Source organism: Macaca mulatta, chromosome 10, assembly GCF_049350105.2.
Source record: "Macaca mulatta isolate MMU2019108-1 chromosome 10, T2T-MMU8v2.0, whole genome shotgun sequence".
NCBI classification, from domain to species: domain Eukaryota; kingdom Metazoa; phylum Chordata; class Mammalia; order Primates; family Cercopithecidae; genus Macaca; species Macaca mulatta.
Window position 1 is genome coordinate 97793343 of NC_133415.1, and position 21564 is coordinate 97814906.

At 45.7% G+C, this 21564-nt stretch overlaps 2 protein-coding genes and 1 long non-coding RNA gene across 7 annotated transcripts in view; 2 read left to right on the forward strand and 1 right to left on the reverse strand.

Annotated features, from left to right (window-relative positions):
- PABPC1L (poly(A) binding protein cytoplasmic 1 like) overlaps positions 1–16124 on the forward strand; it is a 47107-nt gene extending 30983 nt beyond the window's left edge. For 2 of the 5 annotated variants that reach the window (XR_013398697.1, XM_028827341.2), the window contains one exon: positions 15911–16124. The gene's annotated coding sequence lies outside the window, so the exon portion shown is untranslated. The remainder of the gene's footprint in view (positions 1–15910) is intronic. The other 3 variants (XR_013398699.1, XR_013398694.1, XR_013398696.1) reach the window with 2 other exon arrangements.
- Positions 1763–20012, reverse strand: TOMM34 (translocase of outer mitochondrial membrane 34). The gene is made up of 7 exons (XM_015148947.3): positions 19763–20012; positions 16012–16111; positions 14687–14839; positions 11345–11514; positions 8299–8446; positions 3010–3136; positions 1763–2757 (listed from the first exon to the last, which is right to left on the reverse strand). The coding sequence occupies exons 1-7, from the start codon at positions 19887–19889 to the stop codon at positions 2653–2655; spliced, it is 930 nt and encodes a 309-aa protein (XP_015004433.2). The 5' UTR covers positions 19890–20012; the 3' UTR covers positions 1763–2652.
- LOC144332180 (uncharacterized) lies at positions 18819–21054 on the forward strand. The gene is made up of 3 exons (XR_013399986.1): positions 18819–18953; positions 19343–19449; positions 20923–21054. It is a non-coding gene; the product is annotated as an uncharacterized LOC144332180 (long non-coding RNA).
- The last annotated feature ends 510 nt before the right edge of the window (positions 21055–21564 follow it).

Below are 21564 nucleotides of genomic sequence, written 5' to 3' on the forward strand. Positions count from 1 at the left end.
CACCATCACACCCGGCTAATTTTTATATTTTTAGTAGAGATGAAGTTTCACCATATTGGTCAGGCTGATCTCGAACTCCTGACCTCAGGTGATCCACCTGCCTCGGGTGGGGTTTACAGGCATGAGCCACCGTGCCTGGCCTTATTCTCTGATTCTCTCTTCCAGTGTTCTGTCTCCACAAATGGCCCCACCATTCTGTTGCAAAAGCTAAAATCGGAGGGTTTCCCCAGCCCTGCTGCCATACCACTTTCTCTCCTCCCATCTTCCAGAGAAAATCCACCAACATGACCTCCTACCAAATCGAAATCCACTTCCACTACCTAGTGGAATAAATCCACTAATTTGAGCTAAGCTCGACCCCTGCACTCACTACCTTCCACTGGTTAACTGCATCTACCCTGGCCCTCCCGCAGTCTGTCCTCCACCATGCAGTCCTAAGGCTTCTTTCAAAATGCCTCTCTAATATCTCATCCTTGCATAAATCCTGCAGTAGCTTCCCACCATTAGAATAAGGACCACTTTACACAGCCTAGGAGACCCCGCATGATCTGCTCTCTGCCCTGTCATTCCCACGTAACGGTGTTTGACCTTCTCTGGGAGTGGGGGTAGAATTCCATCACAACCTTTAAGACAGTCACATTGATAGCTGTGTGTCCCTCTCCTAGAAACATTAACCTATGAGAAGCAGAAGTTTTATTCCTCAAAGCCTCTCTGGAAAAGACTGAATGATGTTAACTTTCAAAGATGAGTGATGGGGATGAGGAAGCTTATCACGTTGTGTTCATCAGAAATTTCTGAAGTACAAAACGAGTAGCCTCTTTGGGTTGTGCCAGCCCTACCCTCTGCGTCTTTACTAGCAAATCAAGTTGCTTGCCTTCTAGAGCTCAGGATGATGTAAATCAGTTGTGACTGGATGTCATGAAACCTACCTCACATCAGTCCTGCCTGCTTATGAGACAATAAAGGGGTACAGTGCCCCACTCTGAAACTGTCCCTTGACTATGCCGATGGGGTTTGTCTAACTCTGCTTCAGCCTGGGTGTCTGTGATGGCTCAGACAAGACTCATCAAGAGAGCTCGCTCAGAGGTGGTGTGCTTAACACCGAATGCTGCTTAGCACTGTGTGATGGGAGCCAAGGGATGATCAGACCCCTTTGTCTGCTCTGCTCTGTGGAATCCTAAAACTCCACTTCCATAAGGTGAAAACCAGCCCAGGAAAGGGAGGCAGCCCTTGATGCTAGCTAGATCGTAAAGCACTCGCCAGCCTCACCCCATACCATGTTTTGTGAATTTCATCGGCCCTTTCAGGTCCCTGTACTCACTGGCCGTGCTCCCAGTGAGGGCCTTACACATGCCGTTCTGTCCACGGTGCTTTCCCTCCCCTCTTCACTAGTTAACCTCCCTGTTTGGAACTCAATTCCAGCTTTACTTACTCAGGGACCCCCTTACCTCCACTGCATCAAATTTCCCCTTTTGGGCAGGGAAATCACTTTGACGACTGCTTCACGACACTCAGGCAAGCTGCAATTTTACATGTGTGGTAACTTCTTGGCTTCCCACTGGACTACCAGCCCTCTGAGAGCAGGGGCTGTGTCTGTTCACTGCTGTCTCCCTAGCACTATTCACAGTGCCTGGCCCATGCAGACAGGTCAATAAATTTGTTCAGCAAATGAATGCCCAGTAAGCAATAGCTTTTATTATTACTACAAAGTTCCAGGTGCAAAGCTGAAAAGGCATAAATGAAAGCACAGCAGACACTGATGTAGAAGAAAGCCTTTTAATGCAACAGCTTAAACACACAATTCAACAAAATCAGTCAGTTCAAATTAACTTCAACATATTACAAAGAATTATGAAGCCCGGAGAAGGCCACTGTTGGAACAAAAAGCCAAATCCCTGCCCAGAAAGCAGGACACTGACCAAGGAGGCCTCTCTCCCACTCCCACCTCGAGGAGGAGTGGCCACAATCACTGGGCTCTTTCATCAGCTTAGGTGCCTCTCTGCGGAAGGCAGCAGCACAGAGTCAAGGACAGCTGTCCAAGGGTCAGGGCTCCGCCTTCCCACCAAAGCAGGGCCTGAACAGAAGGCACAGGGGCTCAGACACAGGAGACTGTGCAAGGAAAGGGCAGGGCAGGGCAGGGACAGCAGCTGTACACCTGGAGAGACTGCAGCCCTGGAGAACCAGCTCAACAGGCTGCTTTGGATCAGGGCCTTAGGTTTATCCCCCTCCTCCCACCCCTGCCCGGGAGCTCAGGTTGTTCAGATGGACTGCAGTGAGGTGGGGTCTGGGGAAGCTACAAGGGCAGCACTCAGTCTGCAGCACACTTGGGCAGGACAAAGCCGAACGCTTTGCTGATGAGGATCTGTTGGTGTGATCAGCTAGCTGGGTTGGGGGAATGGAGACAGGGCTTCAGCTTCACGCTTAGCCCTAGTGGGGACCTTTCTGGCGCAACCACCATGTCTGTGTTTGACTACACTGAGCATAATTTGAACAAGCAACGCCTCTTACAGGGTGGAAGGCCATCAAGGGGCTGAGGAGGGGGCTTCAGAGCTCACTTGGGGCATGCTGGGTTTCAGGAGCGGGCACAGAGCAGGTGACCCGTGGCTTCTCTGGGTAAGGTCAGGCAGGGGTTCCGGCTGCCCTGTTGGGATTTTAGTGTAGGTTCTGCTTCACTTCCTGCCGCAACTTCTGTGCGGGACCATTCCTAGGCTCAATCTGTAGGAGGTTGCTGATGTCTGCAAAGCTGGATTTATAGTCCTAATAGAAGAAAAGACAGGAGTGTGGGGAAGGTTCTCGGACTGCGGTGGGGATAGCTGCTGAGGCAGCAAAGTGTTTGCAAACCCCAGCCCACAGGCCTGCTCTGAGTTATCCTGGGCTCAGGATGAGAAGTTAAAGCTGCAGATATTGCCTCAGCTTGGCTATACCCTATGAACAGTGCCACTGGCATAAATCTCTGTAGCTATGTTGGGACCTTTTAGCCAGGATTTTTTTTTTTTTTTTTTTTTTTACCTTGAGTGCTTTGTGGGCTTGAGCCCGTCTGTAGAATGCCTTCACGTTCCTTCCATCCAGCTTGAGGGCTTCTGTGCAGTCCTTCACTGCTTCTGTGTACTGCTTCAGGACCAAATAGCAGAGCGCTCTGAAGGAGAACGACCATTTTGGAGGTTTCAGTCACTTCTTATGGGCCACCCACATGCCGTGGAGTAGTCTGAGAAGTGATCTCCAATTTGCCGAACACCTACTCTGTGCTGGCTACTTTATGTCTTCTTAAATCCTCACAACAATCCTAGCCTTTTTCACAGATGAAACATGCTGGCTCAGAACGGTAAACGAACTTGGGCCAGGTACCGCCAGTACTGAGGGGCAGACCCAGGATTCAAATAGGCAGGCGGTTTGTTCACGGGACTCCAGAGCTTGATCTCATCTAATTATATCATGCTGTACTTCACTCTCCTATACTGAGCTCTTTCAAGCAAAGAAAAGGTTTCCTGAAACCTTTCCCTTGACAGATTAAAAAATTATCTACTTTAAGGGAAAAAAAAAATAAAAACTACTGAACTCTAATGATATAGTGCTGACATGGGGTGAAAGGTAAAGACGTTTGCAATTTACTCTGAAGTGCATCAAAGACAATAATATAGACCAACAGATGGCTACACAGTGATTAGGCAATGTAACAATACTAATTGGATAATTTAGATGGTAGGTATATGGGTGTTCAATGTACAAGTCTTTCAACTTTCCTATATTTTGAACATTTTCATAATAAAATGTTGGAAAAAAGTCATGTGCATCCATACAACAATATATTCTGCATCTGTGGGTTAAAAAAAAGTGCATGTGTATGTATATCTTCCTCATTCAGATCTAGTCCTTCTCTCCAAACAGTCACTAAAAACAAACCGTCAGATGTCTGGGCGCTCATTACATAAGTTCATCTGTTCTACCTCACTGTTTTCAGTGGGTGCAGGTATTCACTAAGTTGGATGTAGCATAATTTGTTTTACCAATTTCCTATTGAGAGGTATTTTTCATTGTTTCCAGTTTGTAAATAAATGATGCCATGACGAACATCCTTGTGCAAGGGACTGCTGTATCCAAAGATACATGCATTTTAAAATCTGATTGGCCAGGTGCGGTGGCTCATGCTTATAATCCCAGCACTTTGGGAGGCCAAGGTGGGAAGATCAACTGAGCCCAGGAGTTTGAGAGCAGCCTGGGCAACATAGGGAGACCCCATCTCTTAAAAAAAAAAGAAAATCTGATTGTTACTGCCAAAATGCTTTCCAAAAAAGCTGAATAGTTATTGACAGAGCCTATTTTCCTACAACTGTACCAACTTTAGGTCTTAAATTTTAATGTATGCCAATATGGAAACAGTATCTCACTGTCTTAGTTGCTTAGTTGTGGGTAAAGCTGAACATCTTTACATAAGGGTTTTTAATCTTATGAAATCAAACTTCTCTAACTTTTCCTTTAACGACTTCTGTAACATTTTTTTCCCTTCACATAAGAATACCTTCCCCACTGGAAGACAGTTAATCCATATGTTCTTCTATAACTTAATGGTTTCGCTTTTTACATTCCAAACTGCGATCCACTTAGAATTTACTTTAAAATAAGAAGGTAGGATTCATGTTTAACTCTAACCTGGCTAACCCAACACCTCTTATTAAATAATCTCTCTTTGCCCCAGACTTTATCACACACCAGATTCTCTCATGTTGGTGTTCTCATTTTTTTCTAACAAACTTACCATGAATTTAAAGAAGAAAATTCGACTATTCCTTTGTGATTGCATGGAATTTATAAATTAACAGAGAGAAAAACCTTCTCCTTGTAACAACTTAAAAGACAGGCACAAATTCTTCGGCATTCCTCCCACTGAGAGGCGGAGGGGTATCTGCTCTCTCTCTTTGAATTCAGGTAGGCTCTGTGACTGCTCTGACCAACAGAGCACAGAGGAAGGGACACGATGTGACTTCCAAGGTTAGGTCATAATAGGCCTTGCAGCTTCCACCTTGGTCTCTGGAAACACTCGCTCTTGGAGCCTTGAACTGACAGGGAAGAAGCCACCTACTCTGAGGCCACCACGCTCTCAGGAAGCTCACGCCAGCACACATGAAAAGGCTGCTAAGAAAGTGGAAAGAGGTGCCAGCTTGCTCTAGCAGTTCCATCGCCCAGCCATTTGAGTCAGGCAGCCCGGCTGCCAGACAATTGAGGAAGAAGGCTTTAGAGGATTCCAGCCCCAGCTACCATCTTGCTGACCCTGCATGAAAGACCCCAAATGAGAACTGCCCTTCCCTAATTCCTGACTCATAAATTACAAGCAAAATAAAATGGTTGTTGTAAACCACCAAGTTTTAGAATAGTAGCCCCTGTTTTGAACTTTGAACACAGAAGAATTCCTTTTTTTTTTGGAGACAGGGTCTCGCTCTATCCCCAGGTTGGAGTGCAGTGGCATGATCACAGCTCACTGCAACCTCCACCTCCTGGGTTCAAGCGATTCTCTCACTTCAGCCTCCCGAGTAGCTGGGATTACAGGTACGCACCACCATGCCCAGCTAACTTTTGTATTTTTTGGTAGAGATGGGGTTTCAGCATGTTGGCCAGCCTGGTCTCAAACTCCTGACTTCAAGTGATCTGCCCACCTCGGCCTCCCAAAGTGCTGGGATTACAGGCATGAGCCACTGTGCCCAGCCTGAACACAGAGGAATTCTAAGGAAACTAAAGTTTCCTCCCCATAGGCTTGGCAATTTAAAGAAATAGCCAAGTGTCTGGGAAGTAGAGGAACCACAGTGAAAGCATTATGCACTGTATTGTGACTTCAGAATAGAAAGGTAGTGATTACTAGGGGCATATGAGACTTCTCAAGACTATATTTAAGATGATCAAAATGCGTAACTTCAGGTAATAAAACAAACACCCTTGACTTTTGGTAAATGAACTGACTCTGTATCCAGTCAGAAGGGTTTTAATTACAAAGGGGTTGGGAAATAACACGAGTGAGTGAAAGGGAAATAAGCCTTGGAGTCACAAAGATCTGGCTTAAATCCCAGCCATCAAGTATTAGTTGTTTAACTTTGTGGTCATTAATTCATCTTTCTGAGCCTGATTAGGTAATACAGGACAATGACCTAAGCTGAAGAACTGCTGTGAGTACAAATGAGATTCTTATGAGAGCTGTTTCAGGGCTGGCAAGTTGTAGGTGCTATGCACTCAGATGTCACCTGCACAAAGGGAGCCAAAGTAAGCCAAAGCCTAGGCACTGTGTCATTCAGATGGGTGTACATGAGGTGGAGCATTAGACTATGTTCAAGACGTTCCAGGATGTGGTAAAATGTTAGCCACAATGCCTAAAAATTCATTTTGTCATTAGTCCTCTAGATTAAATTATAAATCCAATGCAATCACAACCAAAAGCTGTCCAACAAAACATTTTTTGGAATTTGCCAAATGATCTGAAGGTTTAGCTAGAAGAACAAACATGGGCAAATACTAGGAATGCTCTGATTAAGAAGAATGAAGAAAAGACCAGCCTTATAAGATATTATAAAGCAAAAGTAATTAAAACAGTGTGGCGCAGACACCTGCATGAAGAACGGTATCTAAACAAGACAAAACACAGCTCCAAATGTGGCAATGATCCAGAAAAATGAGTTAATGGAGGTGTCTAGCAGCATAAGGTAAGCAAGGTGAAAGAGGGCCCAGAGATAGAGGAGTTAGAAGATGCCGCACAAATATGAAACAAATAGGCTGCAGGCTTCTTTTTCAAATTAGCCTGGCAGATTGAGGCCCCTCTGGTCCAATCAGCAATAAAACCACAGGTGCAAAATTCCAAAATATAAGCTTTAAAATTACAAGTTATCTTTCCAACTCATTGGGCAGCAAAACCTGATCTGAACTGACATGAAGCTACTTCGTTTCTCTATTCCACCCCATGTGAACATGGAATTTCCAAGTTTCACTGGCAGAAATACTTCTGCAAGCTGCCCCAGATGCTGCTGGAGTGTTACATAATTCAGACCATATTACCTCACTGAAGTGGAAAACACTTCTTTTTTTTTTTTTTTTTTTGTGACAATCGAGTCTCACTCTGTCACCCAGGCTGGAGTGCAGTGGCACAATCTTGGCTCACTGTAACCTCTGCCTCCTGGGTTCAAGTGATTCTCCTGCCTCAGCCTCCCGAGTAGCTGGGATCACAGGCACGTGCCACGGCGCCCAGCTGATTTTTTGTATTTTCAGTAGAGATGGCGTTTTGCCGTGTTGGCCAGGCTGGTCTCGAACTCCTGATCTCAAGTGATCCTCCCGCCTCAGCCTCCCAAAGTGTTGGGATTACAGGCATTGAGCCACTGTGGCTGGAAAACACATTTTATCTCAAGAGTTTGGAATAAGGAACAATGTGTCTACATTAGATCCAAGATTTTTGAACTAGAGAGTGATACATGTATACTGATAGGGAAGGATAAACAGATTTATAACATTTTATAATAAATGTTTTATACTAAGCATTTGGTTTTGATATGGGCTCTTGCTGAACGTTTCAAGGTTCTGAGAGTAAAAGTAACAGGAAGATCTTGTTGAAGTCAGATTCCAATTTTGGTGCCAACATTTACTGGCTGGGTGAGTTGAAGGCAAAACCTTTCCTTCTCTGAGCCTCAATTTTCTCAACACTAAAACAGAAAGACCACCTGTAGTACCTCCGAGCATTGTTGCAGAACAGTCCCTCCTACACAGTGAAGGGACCGTGCCCTAGCTCCTAGGCTCTGTCAGTGATCACTGACGGCAGCTCCTGGTGCAGGGCTTTCTACAGGCCCACAAGTCTAACTCTTCAGGCTAGACTGTACCCGTCCTTCTTGCTCTCAGGCCAGGCAATGGTTACCTCACACTTTGGCTTCTGGGTCAGTGCTCTCAGACAGAAATGATGCGAAAATTTCTAACAGGAGGGTCTTGGAGAAGGGTAGGGAGCAGCGTGGTGGAGTGGACAGGCTAAGAGGCTTGTGTTAGGGTTGTGTTGCAGAGCAAGCACACTGCTTTTACTTACATTATATGCTTATGAAAATTCTGGGGACAGGGGCCAACAAAGCCCAGGCTACCATTTGGCATCCCTCAGTTTCTACCCTTTTGAGATAATGAATGCCACTGGTCATGTCTAGCTCACGACAGGGATGCATGTTTTCAGCCATAACATACTTGACTAAATGCTAGGGATGAAGGGCCCACTGAAGTCCAAGAGTAGACTATGAAACAAAACATCCAGTGTCCTGAAATGCCCCAGGCCAGCAGCTATGTAGGAGATACCTGTTGCTGTACGTGGCAGATTCCAGGTTACTACACAAGAGGCTTTCACTGTACTTCTCAATAGCTTTCTTATGGTTTCCCTTCTTTACAAGCTCATTGCCTTCTTCCTTCAGAACTTTGGCTTTCTCCACATCCCCAGCAGAAGGCACTAGATACAAATTCAGAAGAGGGAAAAAACCATGGAGCAGCACCCAACTGAGATCAGTGAGATCTCTTCAGCATCATCCCTTCCAAACTGTTCACAATCCTCTCTCCCAGAGATTTCCTCCACTGTTGTAAATCATCCTTCCTGATTAATGACTTCCCCCAATTAATAGCTTCGGGGCAATTCAACAGTTTTTCATCAAGAAGCTGGGACTCCTGATATAAATACATTTTTGCATGCACATAAAAGTATATAAACGATAAAAAGCAACCCAGGTTCTAGCCTTGTCACTGCCTCTTGGTAGCCGGAAGATCTTGTGTGACCTACAGAACTTTTGGACCTCAATTTCCTCACCAATAAAATGAGGCAATACTAATTACACAGATGGCTATTTTCAGGGTCAAATCTGAGAGTATGTAAGAAAGTACAGAACACACTATATACTTAAAGCAGGACAAGAAGTAAATAAATATTAATACACATCTGGTAAAGAAAGGGTATAGTTTCTGGACTATGGGAAAAAGGGAGAAGAGCTTGCCATTCCTCATCTCTGGTTTGGGCTGAGCCTGTGAGTATCCTCCCTCATCTAACACATGCAGCTCTGCTCCAGCCTTCAAGGAGAGGAAGCAGAGAGAACAAGGTGAAATCCAAGCTGCTCAACTTGGTGTACAGGCCCTTCACTGCTTGGCCCCAATTAATTATTCCAGCCTCGGCTCCATATCATCTGCTTTTTAAATTTTTTAGAACGATGTTTACAAAATACTAAATATTTATGAGCAAGGTAAGATTATAGGTTTACACTGTGAATTCATCACCCAGTTAAAGAAAAGCCACATAACTAGGACCTTTGAAGTCCTGGGGAACCCTCCTCAATTCAATCTACTGCTGGAGGAAACTATTATCCCCAATTCTGTGCTTCTTTCCCACCTTTTAAAACCGTTTAACTGTATACAATAGTACCCACAGACCAGTTTTGGTTTGCTTTGTTTTCAAACTTCATACAGAAGAATAAGTAAGTCTGTGTATTCTTTTATGACTTGGTTTTTCTTTTTCCCCTTAATGTTATACTCCTGAGATTCATCTGTGTTGATGCACCGACCTGCAGCTCCTTCATTTTCATTGCTGCAATACCACAGCTAAATTGTCCATTCTCCCATTTATGGAGATCTGGGTTCTCTCCAGTTGTTTTTTGCTATCACAGTCTTCTATGACCATTCCTGTGTACATCTCCCTGTGCACACGCACACGGGTTCCTCTCGACGTAGGGCTTCAGCTTCACTGGCATCCTACAACACACTACTCTGCAGTCATCCTTATTTCCACTGTTCCCCCCATGCACTTTCATCCCCCACCCTCTCCACTGTCTCTGCCAACGATTCTTCCTCCCTTCCCACCTGATGACCTCCTTCGAGGTCCAGCTCAAGGTTCCACCTCCACTGCCACCCCTTCTGAGTCTTTCCCCGACTCCTTCACACACTTAAGTCAGTTTCTATCCTGAAATCCTCAAACACTAAGACTCTAAAGCACATGTTCCTCTTCCTTGTGTTTTAAGACACTGTTGACATGTCTCAGTCCCTCATTTGACGGAGAGGTCCCTGAGGGCCAAGACTACCTGTCCTCTCTGTGTCACACTGCTTAGCATACACGTGGCTGGGAGCACATGGCTCAGTGACCCTGAAAGAATGAAATCAATGGCAGGTGCACTGATGCCATCAGGTTCATTAGCACCCCACATTTTCATCCTAGAGAAGAGTGGGGAACACTTACCAGGCTCCCACAAACCAGACTGAATGCGACCCATGACCAGACAGGGGTTCTCCTGTAGAAGGTGAGTAACTCTTGTCCTCCTCTAACACCTAAAGGTCACTTACACATGGCAGGGCTCCATCTCTGATCCCTTCTGCACCTCTAGCCTGAATCTCTAGCTTGCTGGGCTGGGACCATTCCCCTGGAACATTAAAAGAGCTTCCTAGTGCCTGACAAATGGCCTCTTCCTTTCACACAGTTGAGGTGAGGAGTCTCCTGTTTTTGGCTGCCCAGCCTGGATCTTTCTCTTCTTCATGCTCCTCCAGGGATTCACACAGTGTACATGCTCTTGGGAAGCGTCACTCTCTAGCTCTGGAGGTGGGGCAGGTGCCTCAGGGGTGACCTACTCACAAATTCTCATCCTCCGGTTATGGTGTGTACTTCAGGGAATGGCCTATAACCATGAAGACCAGAATAGATTGAGAAATCGATTGAGAAAATATGTGAGCTAGAGTTTTTGGGGGAAAAAAAATCCTGTCTTTTCCTAGTGAGCTAACAGAGGAAGACTTCCTTTCTCTGGGTCATGAGGCATGGGGTATGGATGTGAGGAAGGGAATTGCTATAGCTATTTTGCTACTAGGAGGGAAGCTTGCCAAAGACAAAGCTGACACACAACAGAAAAGAAAGATAAGTACAGAAAAATGGAGTTAGTCTGTTAACACAGTAAGCTGCTGGAGTAAACCTTGCCTGAATTCTCTCTGGATTTTTCAGTTTTATGAGTCAATAAATTCCCTATACTATTTTTACCATGTTGAGCTTTCTGTTTTCGCAACCAAAAACATCCTAAGTACTACATCCCAAGTACTACCAGAGGAAAGAGAAGGGAACTCACACTGCATGCCTATGTGCCAGGCTGGGAGTTTTATGTGTCTTATGTCATTCAGTCCTCATGGTTGTGAGAAAGACTTTATCATCCTCCTCACTATACAGCTGAGAAAACAATCTCTAAGAGATGAAGACTTCTATTTTGTTTTATACTTTGTTCCTAAGATTATTTTTATAACTCAGCTAAACAATGCCAATTTTTGCAGGACTAATCTAGAGAAAACGGATAGCAGGAGATTGTAAGACTCTGGGCAGGGTGTCACAGCTCACCTCTGTTCTTTGTAGCTGTGGTTGCTTTGGATTTGCTTTTAGCCATCTCTTTGTGGTTCTCCGAAGGCAAAGAATTCCACCTCTTCTGAGCTGAAACAGGCACCAAGGGGATAGAGGGCAGCTTCAGGCGCCATTCAGGCCCAAGCGAGTCCATGAGAGCTCTGGTCATCCTGGAAAGGAAGGCAGGATTGCAGGGAGGTTTCCAGCTGGGTCAAGAAGGTATTTCTCCTTTCACACACCCATGGGAGGTAGGCCTTTTCAGAAGAGCCAGAGCTGCCACCCTCCCCCTTGTCAGAACCACCTCTTTAGCTCCTCCAACATGCTGCAATACAGGAACAGAAGTCTGCCACCCATAAACGCCATCTCAGATCAGTCACCATGACACTCCTTGAGCTTGATCAAACTATGTTACCTTTAAAGTGGGGATCTGTTGCTTGTTAAGGATACTTAAACCGTGATCCAAAAAGACTATAATTTCTCCAAGAAAGAATCGTACGTTTTGTTTCATATTTTATCAATGAATCGAGTGCACAACCATGCAAGCACCTGACATTTGTTTAATGCTCAGGCTTTTTAAAAAATGCAAAGCTTACGTCATTCTCAAATCTTACAACTCCTCAGGGGTTCCCAATTCCCTAGGCTAATGTGGCCTGTGAGATCTGGTCCCCACCCTTTCCTGTCCCCCTTCACTGTGAGCCACATTCCCTTCTGATCCTTCCGTTCACGACTTTGCACATGCTTTTTCCTCTACCCAGAACAATCATTTCCATTTTGGAAAAAGATTGCCACCTTCCAGGCCTGGCTAACTCCAACTTATTCTTTAGATTTCAGCTTAAAATGCCACCCAGGGCCCAAGTTCATTCTGTCAACTGATCTCCAGCACCTGGTATATCACCTGGCAACCACCAGGGCCCAATCGGTTATGTGTTGAATGAATGAATAAAGCTAACTGTATACTTTTTCTGCTCCTACAACCATGTTTCCTATATTATAAGAATAAAAACCACAGACTGATATCACCACAAATTCCAAGATCTCTCGGGCTAGGCTGTTTTCCTGGCGGCCAAGCAAGCTATTTCAAACCTCTACTCTCCTCAAACCTGTTCCCTGGCCCTTCCCCTTTTTTAGAGCAAACTTCCTCATACCCCAAATACAAACCTACCTGCCTGGGTGCCCAATCCTTCCTATTTCTCTCCTGTCACAATAGAAGAGACAATGGGACTAATCCTCCCACCTAGGCTCTGGATCCCATCTCCAGATACATATAATTATATATACATATATATATATGATTATATATAAAATGTAATATATAAAATTATATATATATAATTTTACATTCATTCTTCTGATCTTACCTCTTTCAGGGACCACACCCAGGCAGCACCTCCCTCTCCCACATCTTCATCCCTCCTACTAACTCCAACCATCAGCATTTAAGTCCCTTTAACTTTTTCCTCACCTAATAAAACCATACTGGACACCCCTTGCCATCACAGCTACACTCCCCAGCCTCCCTTCAAGCCTGACTTTCTGAAAGCATTGCCCTCTGGCTCCCGATCCCACTGACTAGCTTCCATCAGAGCCACCGGTGACTTCATTGCTAAACCTTTAATGTAAGCTCCTCGGAACACCTGACACTAATGATGTCTCCATCCTTCTTGTAGTACTCCTTCCCTTGGGACATAATTGCCCTGTTTCCTTCCACCTCTCCAGCTGCTGTTCCTCTGTAAGTCCCTCAAATGCTGGAGTTTCTCAAAGCTCCATCCTCTTCCCACTTGCTGTGATGTTCTTTTTCTCTCTCACAGCCCTAATCCACCTCTATGCTGATGACCCTCAAATCTGTATGTCTGATCTGTATTTTCTTCTTTTGCTCCATGTGAATACCCAACCGTTTTAATTACATCTCTAGTCTCATGTCCCACAGTCACCTCCGACTGAATGTCAACAATCTGAGTGCCTTCTTCTATTCCTCCCTTCTTGCTACCCTGCAACCACTAAAGCTTGTTGATATATTTCCTACACGTCCCCTGACTGGTCCCATTGTTTTCTCTCCACCCTCTCCCTGGATTGTTGCATGGCTCCCTTCCATCCTGTTGCCCTTCGTATCATCCCTCAACATGGCAGCAAAGAGTTTTTCTCTAAAATACAACTCTGCTCATGTTGCTCCACTGCTACAGACCTTTTCATAAAGCCTCACTTGCTCAGGATTAAGTCCAAGCCTCTGAACACTGGGTCTTGTGTGACTTGGCCTCATCAACCTGTCCCAAGCTGAGCTGCTACCTGCAGCACCATGTGAAACCAACTTCTTACAATTCCTGTGATCTGTCATGCTTGCTTACCCTTGCACACGCTGCTCTGTCTTCTGGCTAGCCCCCTACCCCATATCTCTCAATCTTAGCTCATCTCCTCTAAAAAGCTCTCTCTGGCCTCCCCTTCTCCCTCTCAGCTAGCTAGGTGGCTCCTTTCTGGCCTCAGAGCCCCCTGTCCTGCCTCCTACCATGGCACTTATCATGTTGTACTGTGCTTGCCTCTTACTGACTGGTGTCCTCCTTGAGACCAGGACCTCTATGAGGGTAGGAAGAGGTATGTCTCAGTCATCAGCCCAGGTCCTAGAGCAAAGTCTGTCACGTAATTGGTAGATTTTGTGGAATCAGATAAATTAAAAAGGAGGCAAAGAGAAAACAAAGAATGCTGGTAGACAAGTCAAGCCAGCAATAAAGCACTAAATACATCATGAAGTCCTGTTAAGGGTTTGCTATTTGTATAGCGTTTGGCTTTCTAGCTGCACACGCAGAGGGGAAACATGATCAGTTATACAAATGGCAATATCCATGAGATAAAAGCCAATTACTGCTCAGAGACCAGAAAGGAATTGCATCTGGGGAACCTCTTGGAGGGGTCACAGTGCAACATACTGAACCATGTCCACAAACCATATCCTTTTAGACTTGTCATAGCTGCTTGGGCTTGTGTCTTATTCTTCCAGTTAGAGTTAGCGCTTTAAAGATAAGTGAGGTCTGTATCTCTTTCTCATTTTGGTATCCCCCACTGAACCTGGCACAATACCTTAAACAGTGCACAATAAATATTACTGTGCACATAGATACTGCGAGGCACATGTAGGCAAAAATCAATCAATCAATCTCAGTAATTTGGACTCCCTGAAAACCTGCTAAATACAAAAGCAGATTTTCCTTTCACACCTTCCCTTATGTGCCCATTGGGAGTTTTCTAAGTGTAGCCAAAGGGATCCCCTCAGAAGACAGACAAGGCAATGGCCCGCAGCCAATCAAGGACAGGGAGTTGCTGTGGAGACTACTTGCTGTGAATGGAGCTCACCTGTTGATGCCTTCTACGGCTGACGTCACACTATTATCAATCTGCAGCACAGTCTTATAGTCAACATAGGCCATAGGGTACTTCTCCAGAGCCTCATAAGCAGATGCTCGCCGCAGCAGGGGCTTCATGCTGAAGGGAACCAACGCCAGTGCTCTAGAATAGGAGGCAAACATGTCAACTGGCTGGCTGCTGAGCCACCAGGGTTTCCCTACAGTTTCTTCCAGGCAGGGTTATCTGGAGCACTCAGCATACAGGAAGTAATTTCTGGCTGAGAGACACAGCTAAAAATGCCAAACCTCAGAACAGGGATTTTTCAACTTAGCCTGAAGTGAGGAGGGGAAAGAGGGCAGAGAAACATGAATTTTGTTAAATGTGTGTGCACGTGCATCAATTTTCATAGTTTCAATTGCCCCAAAATCAAGAACAAACGCCTCATGGCTTTCACACTACCATGTGTTTTTACAGTTGTGGTCTAGTGGAATAATAAACAAGCTTTGGAGTCAGATGGGGTGCTGTCTGAATTCCACCTCTGCCACTAACTATGTGACCCAGATAAATCACTTTACTGCCCCAACCCTCAGCAACTAAGTTCTGGCCTGGGACACATGGTAAACGTACCCCACAGGTTGGTCGTGAACATTCAAAGAGAAAAATCTAGCACAGGGCCTGGTACAAATTAATTCAATACAGGCTCCGTGAGTATGCTCACACCCCTCCTGCTCTCCTGGCTATCACCAGGGCATGAATCTAAAGCAATATCACAGGACAACAGATCTGAGAACACATTTCAGGTAAATGTGCACGAGTTCAATGATGATAAAAGAATATTAGACTGGCTTGAAGAAAAAGAGGTATGAAACACTGTTCAGTGTCCTCTAAAACTGGTCATTCATGAATACCATTTTTTTCCTTTCTCCTTGCTTCTTCTGAGACGTCTATTAACCTCTATTCCTCCTTCTTTCCTTTGCTCCCTTCCCCTCACATACTCCCATCCCTGAAAAACACCTGGGCAAGCCAGTTACTGGTCTGCAACTCCACCTCATCCCCAGGTTTCAAATCTCACAAAGACTTTAAGGCCTACTTCTAACTTCCCATCCCACTCCTGTTTCGGCAGTGGAGCCAAGACTCCAAAGACGCAAGTCAGGGGCCATAAGGACCAAGTACAGATTCCCATTCTCAGTAATCTGGTGAAACTCAGTGACACTTTCTTAATATCTGTCCCAGATGTAATTGATGGGATCCTTCTAAAGAAGAAACAAGCCAGATTAACCCAGCCTCCTCTTCTGAGACGCTCAGACATCCCAAAGTTACCCTCAGCCACTTACGAAGTGCAATCTTTGATGCAGTCTCTGCAGTTTCCATCCTTCAAGTGACACGCTGCTCGGTTGGAGAAGAGAACACTTTCGTCTTCTGGGTCTGAAGAACCTGCCCAGGTAGAGTGGGAAGATGATCGGTCTGGGAAATGGGTGCCTCAGGGCACTAGGATACGTTTCATACTCAGAGCTCTTTGGGCTTTGTGTTAAGGCAGTAGAGATAACTATAACCTGATCAGGCTTGTTGGTCTGCTGGGCTGGCGTGTTTGTCATTCTTATGTGACAGCAAGGACACTGAGCTTTCTGCCATTCAAAGGAAACCAAGTATCTCCTCATTCACTCATTCCAGCACTGAACTTGATAACACACAAAAGATATACATGAAATACTAGCTTCTGCCTCAAAGAAATCCATGCTGTAACTACTTGGGTTTGGGTGGGTAAGTGGATGGATGGGTGTGTATTTTATTATAAAAAGCATTTAAATCCAAGAAAGAAAGGAAAGAAAGAAAGAGGGAAGGAGAGGAAGGAAAGGATGGAGAGGGAGGGGAGGAAGGAAATAAAGAGAACAAGATGATAAACGCTATGATAAACGAATTGACCAAAAGTTGTAGGGACACGAAAGACCCATGAAAGACATGAGACTAGTTTTACCTCGTCAAGCCAGAGAGGACTTTGTCAGGGAAATGATAATAGAGCTGGGTGTGATGGGAGTACAAGAACTTTTATCAGGAAAAAGCCTTAAGCTACCCCATGGGGAGAATTATTAGACATTTTCCTAAAGGCAGTCCTTACCCTCAGGATTCGCAGAGGCTCAAGTCCTTCACTGTGGCCACAATGATCTTTATTTATTTTTGAGACAGTCCCACTCTGTTACCCAGGCCGGAGTGCACTGGAGTGATCTCCGCTCACTGCAACTCCGCCTCCTGGGTTCAAGCGATTCTCCTGCCTCAGCCTCCTGAGTAGCTGGAGTTACAGGCGCCCACCACCACGCCTGGTAGAGACAGGGTTTCACCATGTTGGCCAAGCTGGTCTTGAACTCCTGACCTCAGCAATCCATCCGCCTCGGCCTCCCGAAGTACTGGGATTACAGGCATGAGCCACCGTGCCCAACCAATAATGGTTTTTATTTTTAAAGATAATTTTCAACCACTTCAGACCCACTAGTATGGGCCATAATTTTAAAAAGAATTGAAAACAGGGTCTCTTTTTGAAAATTTTGAAACATACAGAACACCATTACCTCAGAATCCACCACTAGATTTAGCACATGTTATATTAGTTCCCAACTTAATTTTTAGAGACAGCGTCTCACTCTGTTGCCCAGGCTGGAGTGTAGTGGCGTGATCAGAGCTTACTGCAGCCTCGAACTCTTGGGCTCAAGCAATCTTCCCAGCTCAGCCTCGCAAACAGATAGGACTACAGGTGTGTACCACCATGCCCAGTTAATTTTTAAATTTTTTGTAGAGACAGAGTTCCACTGTGTTGTTGCCCAGGTTGGTCTTGAATGCCCAGCCTCAAGAAATCCTCCTACTCTGGCCTCCCAAAGTGTTGGGATTATAGGCATGAGCCATGGCACCCAGCCCTTAAAATTTTTTTTATAAAACTCCGGCCATCCCCATCCTTATCCCTGTGCTCCCTCCCCAGAGTGCCAGAGGCCAGAACAATCCTGAAGTTGGTATGTAACATTTTCAAGCATGTTCGTCTACATTTATATGTGTGTGTGTGTGTTAACAGGTAAGATACCATTTTATGTCTATTAAAGCATTTCCTAAGCGGTATCATACTGCCTATCCTTCTGCAACTTGCTTATTTCACTAAGTATCCTGTTCCCATGTTGATATTTGATATCTTTCATTCAATACCAACAATAACAAGTGTTTTCCCCTCTTGTTTTGCCAGGCCCAGAGGTGGAAAGTACAAAGAATAGTAAAATACATCCTTGTCCTTAAGGAGCTAAGTATAAGTACCCAAAACCTGTAATCCATCTTGAGTCACCAGAGTACGGTTGGTCAGAAACAGCAGTGGTGCGGCGGAAAGGGCATCAACCCTGCCATCCTGACAGTCACTCAATCGCTCTGATCACGCGTGCCCACCTATCCACATGAGGACATCACTTCACAGACTCGCTGGAAGGGTTCATTGTGTCAGCCTGTTCCCTGAGCTCTCTTCATGATCAAGAAGGCTGATCAGAGAAATCAAGAGACTTGCCCAAAATTACCTAGAAAATCCGTAGCGGCAGCAGCAGAACCAAACTCTGGTCCTTGCTAAATCTAGATACCAGGCTAGTTTTCCTGTGGACCCAGAATTAACCCATACAAACGTACAAACTTTTCCAGACCAGCTGTGGTGAGATGAATGAAAATGACAGCAACATCAGTACCTCAGCTTCCTCAGCAACTTCATCAAGCAAGGCTGACATGAGGAAGTGGGCCTAAAGGAGAGTTTTCTAGAAAAAAGAAGAGGGCAAAGGAGTGACTTGAAACTGCAAAAAGTGCAGACAAAAAAAAAAAAAAAGAATGAAATCTGGAGAGGATGTGAGGAGAAGTCTAGCAAAATGATTAAAAATTTGGACTTAGCATCAAAATCAAACATCCATATTCAAATCATGGCTCTTCCATGTCTTCGCTGTCAAAGGGAGCCAATTTAACTCTTGGACTCCTCCTTTCTAAGCGTCTTATCCACAGGGCCATAAAAAAGATCGAAGTAGATCATGTCTAAAATGTCCAGCACATGGTAAAACAGTCAACAGATGCTAGCTAACAAAAGGAAAAAAAAAGGAAGGCGGCAAAGGGAAATAGGTACTGAACGGTGACACACAGAAACCAGGATCCAAGGCTCCTTTCAAAAGTCAAGGCTTTAACCAATGAGGGTTTCTGATGAACTCACTCTGCAGAAGGGGCTTTGGGCAAAGGCCTGCGGTATGCTGACGAAAGCTGGACGCTGGGAGAACTGGTAAGAACATGCTATTCTTCTGTTTCCAACTCTCCAGTAGCTTCCATGCCAAGCTTCCAGTTTGGCATGAAATCCAAATTCCTTAGCAGGGTTTAAAACCCCTCCACAATAAATAAGGGTCTGCCTTCCTAACTGACCTCATGTCCTCCTATTCTCTGCCCTGGCTCACTATGCTTTGACCCCTGAAACACACCATGTTTATATCGTCTGGGGGGGCCTTTCTCATTGCAGTTCCCTTCAGGACCGAAAGCCTTGTGCGCTTGGCTTCCCATCATTTAGACATCACCTTAAATATCACTTCTTCAGAGATGCTGCCGTTGATCTCCCGCTCCAGTCAACTCTATCACATCACCCTATCTGTCTTCTTCCTAACCCTGATTATCCCACAGGTCTGGTTTACTTACTGACTCGCTTAAGACTCACGGCCTCCCCACCGCCCCCACAAGAATGCGCTGTCCTTGAGAGAAGGGACTTCTTGTGTCTTGTTACACAGGAGGTATGTAACAGCTACTCAACAAATACTAACTGAAAAATGAATCGCTGCGGGGGAGGAGGGTTTAGCTCCATCCTTAGGGCTCAGAACGAGGCCTAAATAACTTAGGAAGGGGCCAACAGGGTAGTTAACAAGCAGGTGGAAAGAAAGGGCCGAGGAAGTTTCTGGTAGGATGCCGGAGTCGGAAGGGGCTGGAAGGGTGGGGGGGCCGCGCAGGACCGCTGGCCGCGGGCAGCGCGAGGCCCGGGCGGGGGTTGCGGGGGTTGCGGGGGTTGGAGAAGCAGGCCCGGGGGTGAGAAGGGGGCCGGGGTCGTACCTTGCGCCTGCAGCACCCGCAGCGCGCGGCCGTAGAGCGCGGAGGCCTCGGCGTACTGGCCGTTGCGGAAACTCTCATTGCCGGCGGCGCGGAGCTTCTCCACAGAGTCTGGGAATTTGGGGGCCATCCCGGCGCCAGGCCAGCGAGTTGGGGGCGCCTTCCGTCCGTCCTCGTGTGGTGCGGGACAGCGTCCGGAGGGAAGCGCCGGCGGCGAATATCTCCGCCCCACAGCGAACCTAGCGGCGAGGGGGCGGGCCGGAGGCGGGGCCTGTGAGACCTGGAGGCCCGGCGCGCCCCGCCCTCTGCGCGTGCTCGGTTTGGAAATTAGACGACTCTTGCACGCCGGGCGGCTGCATGCTCTGGGCTCCCTGCGTTGCTAGAATGCTGTGAATGACGCAGGGAGGGAGGCCGGCCCCGCTATCAGGGAGATTATGTCCTAGTGGGGTCCCCACAGGCAATTAACTGATAAGCAAACGAAGACTCTAATTTCCTGTGATTAGTGTTGTAAGGAAAACAAAACAGGATATTGCAATGGAAAGTGACCACGTGTGGGCTATTTTAAATAAGGGGATGAGGGAAGGCCTTTCTCATGGGGTAATAATTGAGCTGAGACCAGACAAGATTTAGGGAATGCTGTTCCAGCCAGAGGGATGGTAAGTGCAAAGGTTCCAAGGCTAGAAAGTACCTGGCACCTAGTGCTCTATATTTATTTATTTAATAAATGAATGCACAGGTGGATTGATGGGGTCAAAGTCAACATATAGCGATGAATCTCTAAAGTTTAAATATTTTATTTGAGAATCAAGAATTGCAATTCAGGGCTTACACACAGACCGGGTTGTCTTTGGTACGTCAGAAGAACAAAGAGGTTTGGAGATTTTATAAAACAGAAATGTTACATATTGCTCTTCAAGGAAGTTTACTGGCACTAGTAAAGTGGGGGTTTATCAGCTTCTTGGGGGCTGGCAAGCTTTGATTGGTAAGTGATAGCAGTGGATAAAACTCAGAATTGTAGCAGGCCTTTTCAGTAGCTATTAGGTAAAACTGGTTTTAGGTTACAGCAGGCAGTTTTAGCAGCCAGGCTTGCAAAAAATTACTTTTTTGGAGCAATGTTATATGCCCTGAGTATTTGTTCCCCTGGCTTTTCAATTCTGTCTTAGTTGGATATGACAAGAATGACCCAATTCGTATGATCAACTTTCAGAGTGGATGAAGATCTTTCACGGACGGTGATTTCAATTTATCTCCAGCCTCATCTGAGGTCTCTATGTCCCCCGCATTGCTATCTACACATACTAAGTTCTTGCTTCCTAGCCTTTGCTTGTTATCGCCTTCTCCTGGATTTTTTTTTCTAAATACTTTTTCTCCTGCCTAATCCTGAATTAACTTATAACATTCCATTCAAACATCATCTTGTCTGAAAGCCTTTCCTGATTCCAGCCTCCTCCCCACCCCTACTATGCTCCCTTTGCTCCCTGTTGGTCTCTAGCTTTATTCCTAACTTTGCATTTGTCACCCTTCGATTGCCAGTTTGTAGTTTTCCTTAAACACTGTGAGGTCTTTAATGGTAGGAATTGGGTCCGCTTTATTTTTGTTTATCCAAGACCCTGATAGGGTCTGGCATTCAATAAAAGTCACTGATAAAGATCCAGTCTCTACCTTCAGGAATTCAGTTATAATGATCTGCGTACACTTAACTCCATCAGACTATAAGCTTTCTGAGGGCTGGGTGGATGTTCCATCCGAAATGCTTCCCCTTGCCCCTTGCCCCCACCAAGGATGAACACTGACTGTGGTGGGAA

Coding starts and splice junctions, on each gene's coding strand:
- TOMM34 (XM_015148947.3), bottom strand. CDS start 19,889: ATGGCCCCCAAATTCCCAGACTCTGTGGAGAAGCTCCGCGCCGCCGGC. Junction 11,515..14,686: donor GCCGTAGAAGGCATCAACAG/GTGAGCTCCATT, acceptor CTTCCTTTCCAG/GATGACCAGAGCTCTCATGG. Junction 2,758..3,009: donor AAGCCCACAAAGCACTCAAG/GTAAAAAAAAAA, acceptor TTCTTCTATTAG/GACTATAAATCCAGCTTTGC.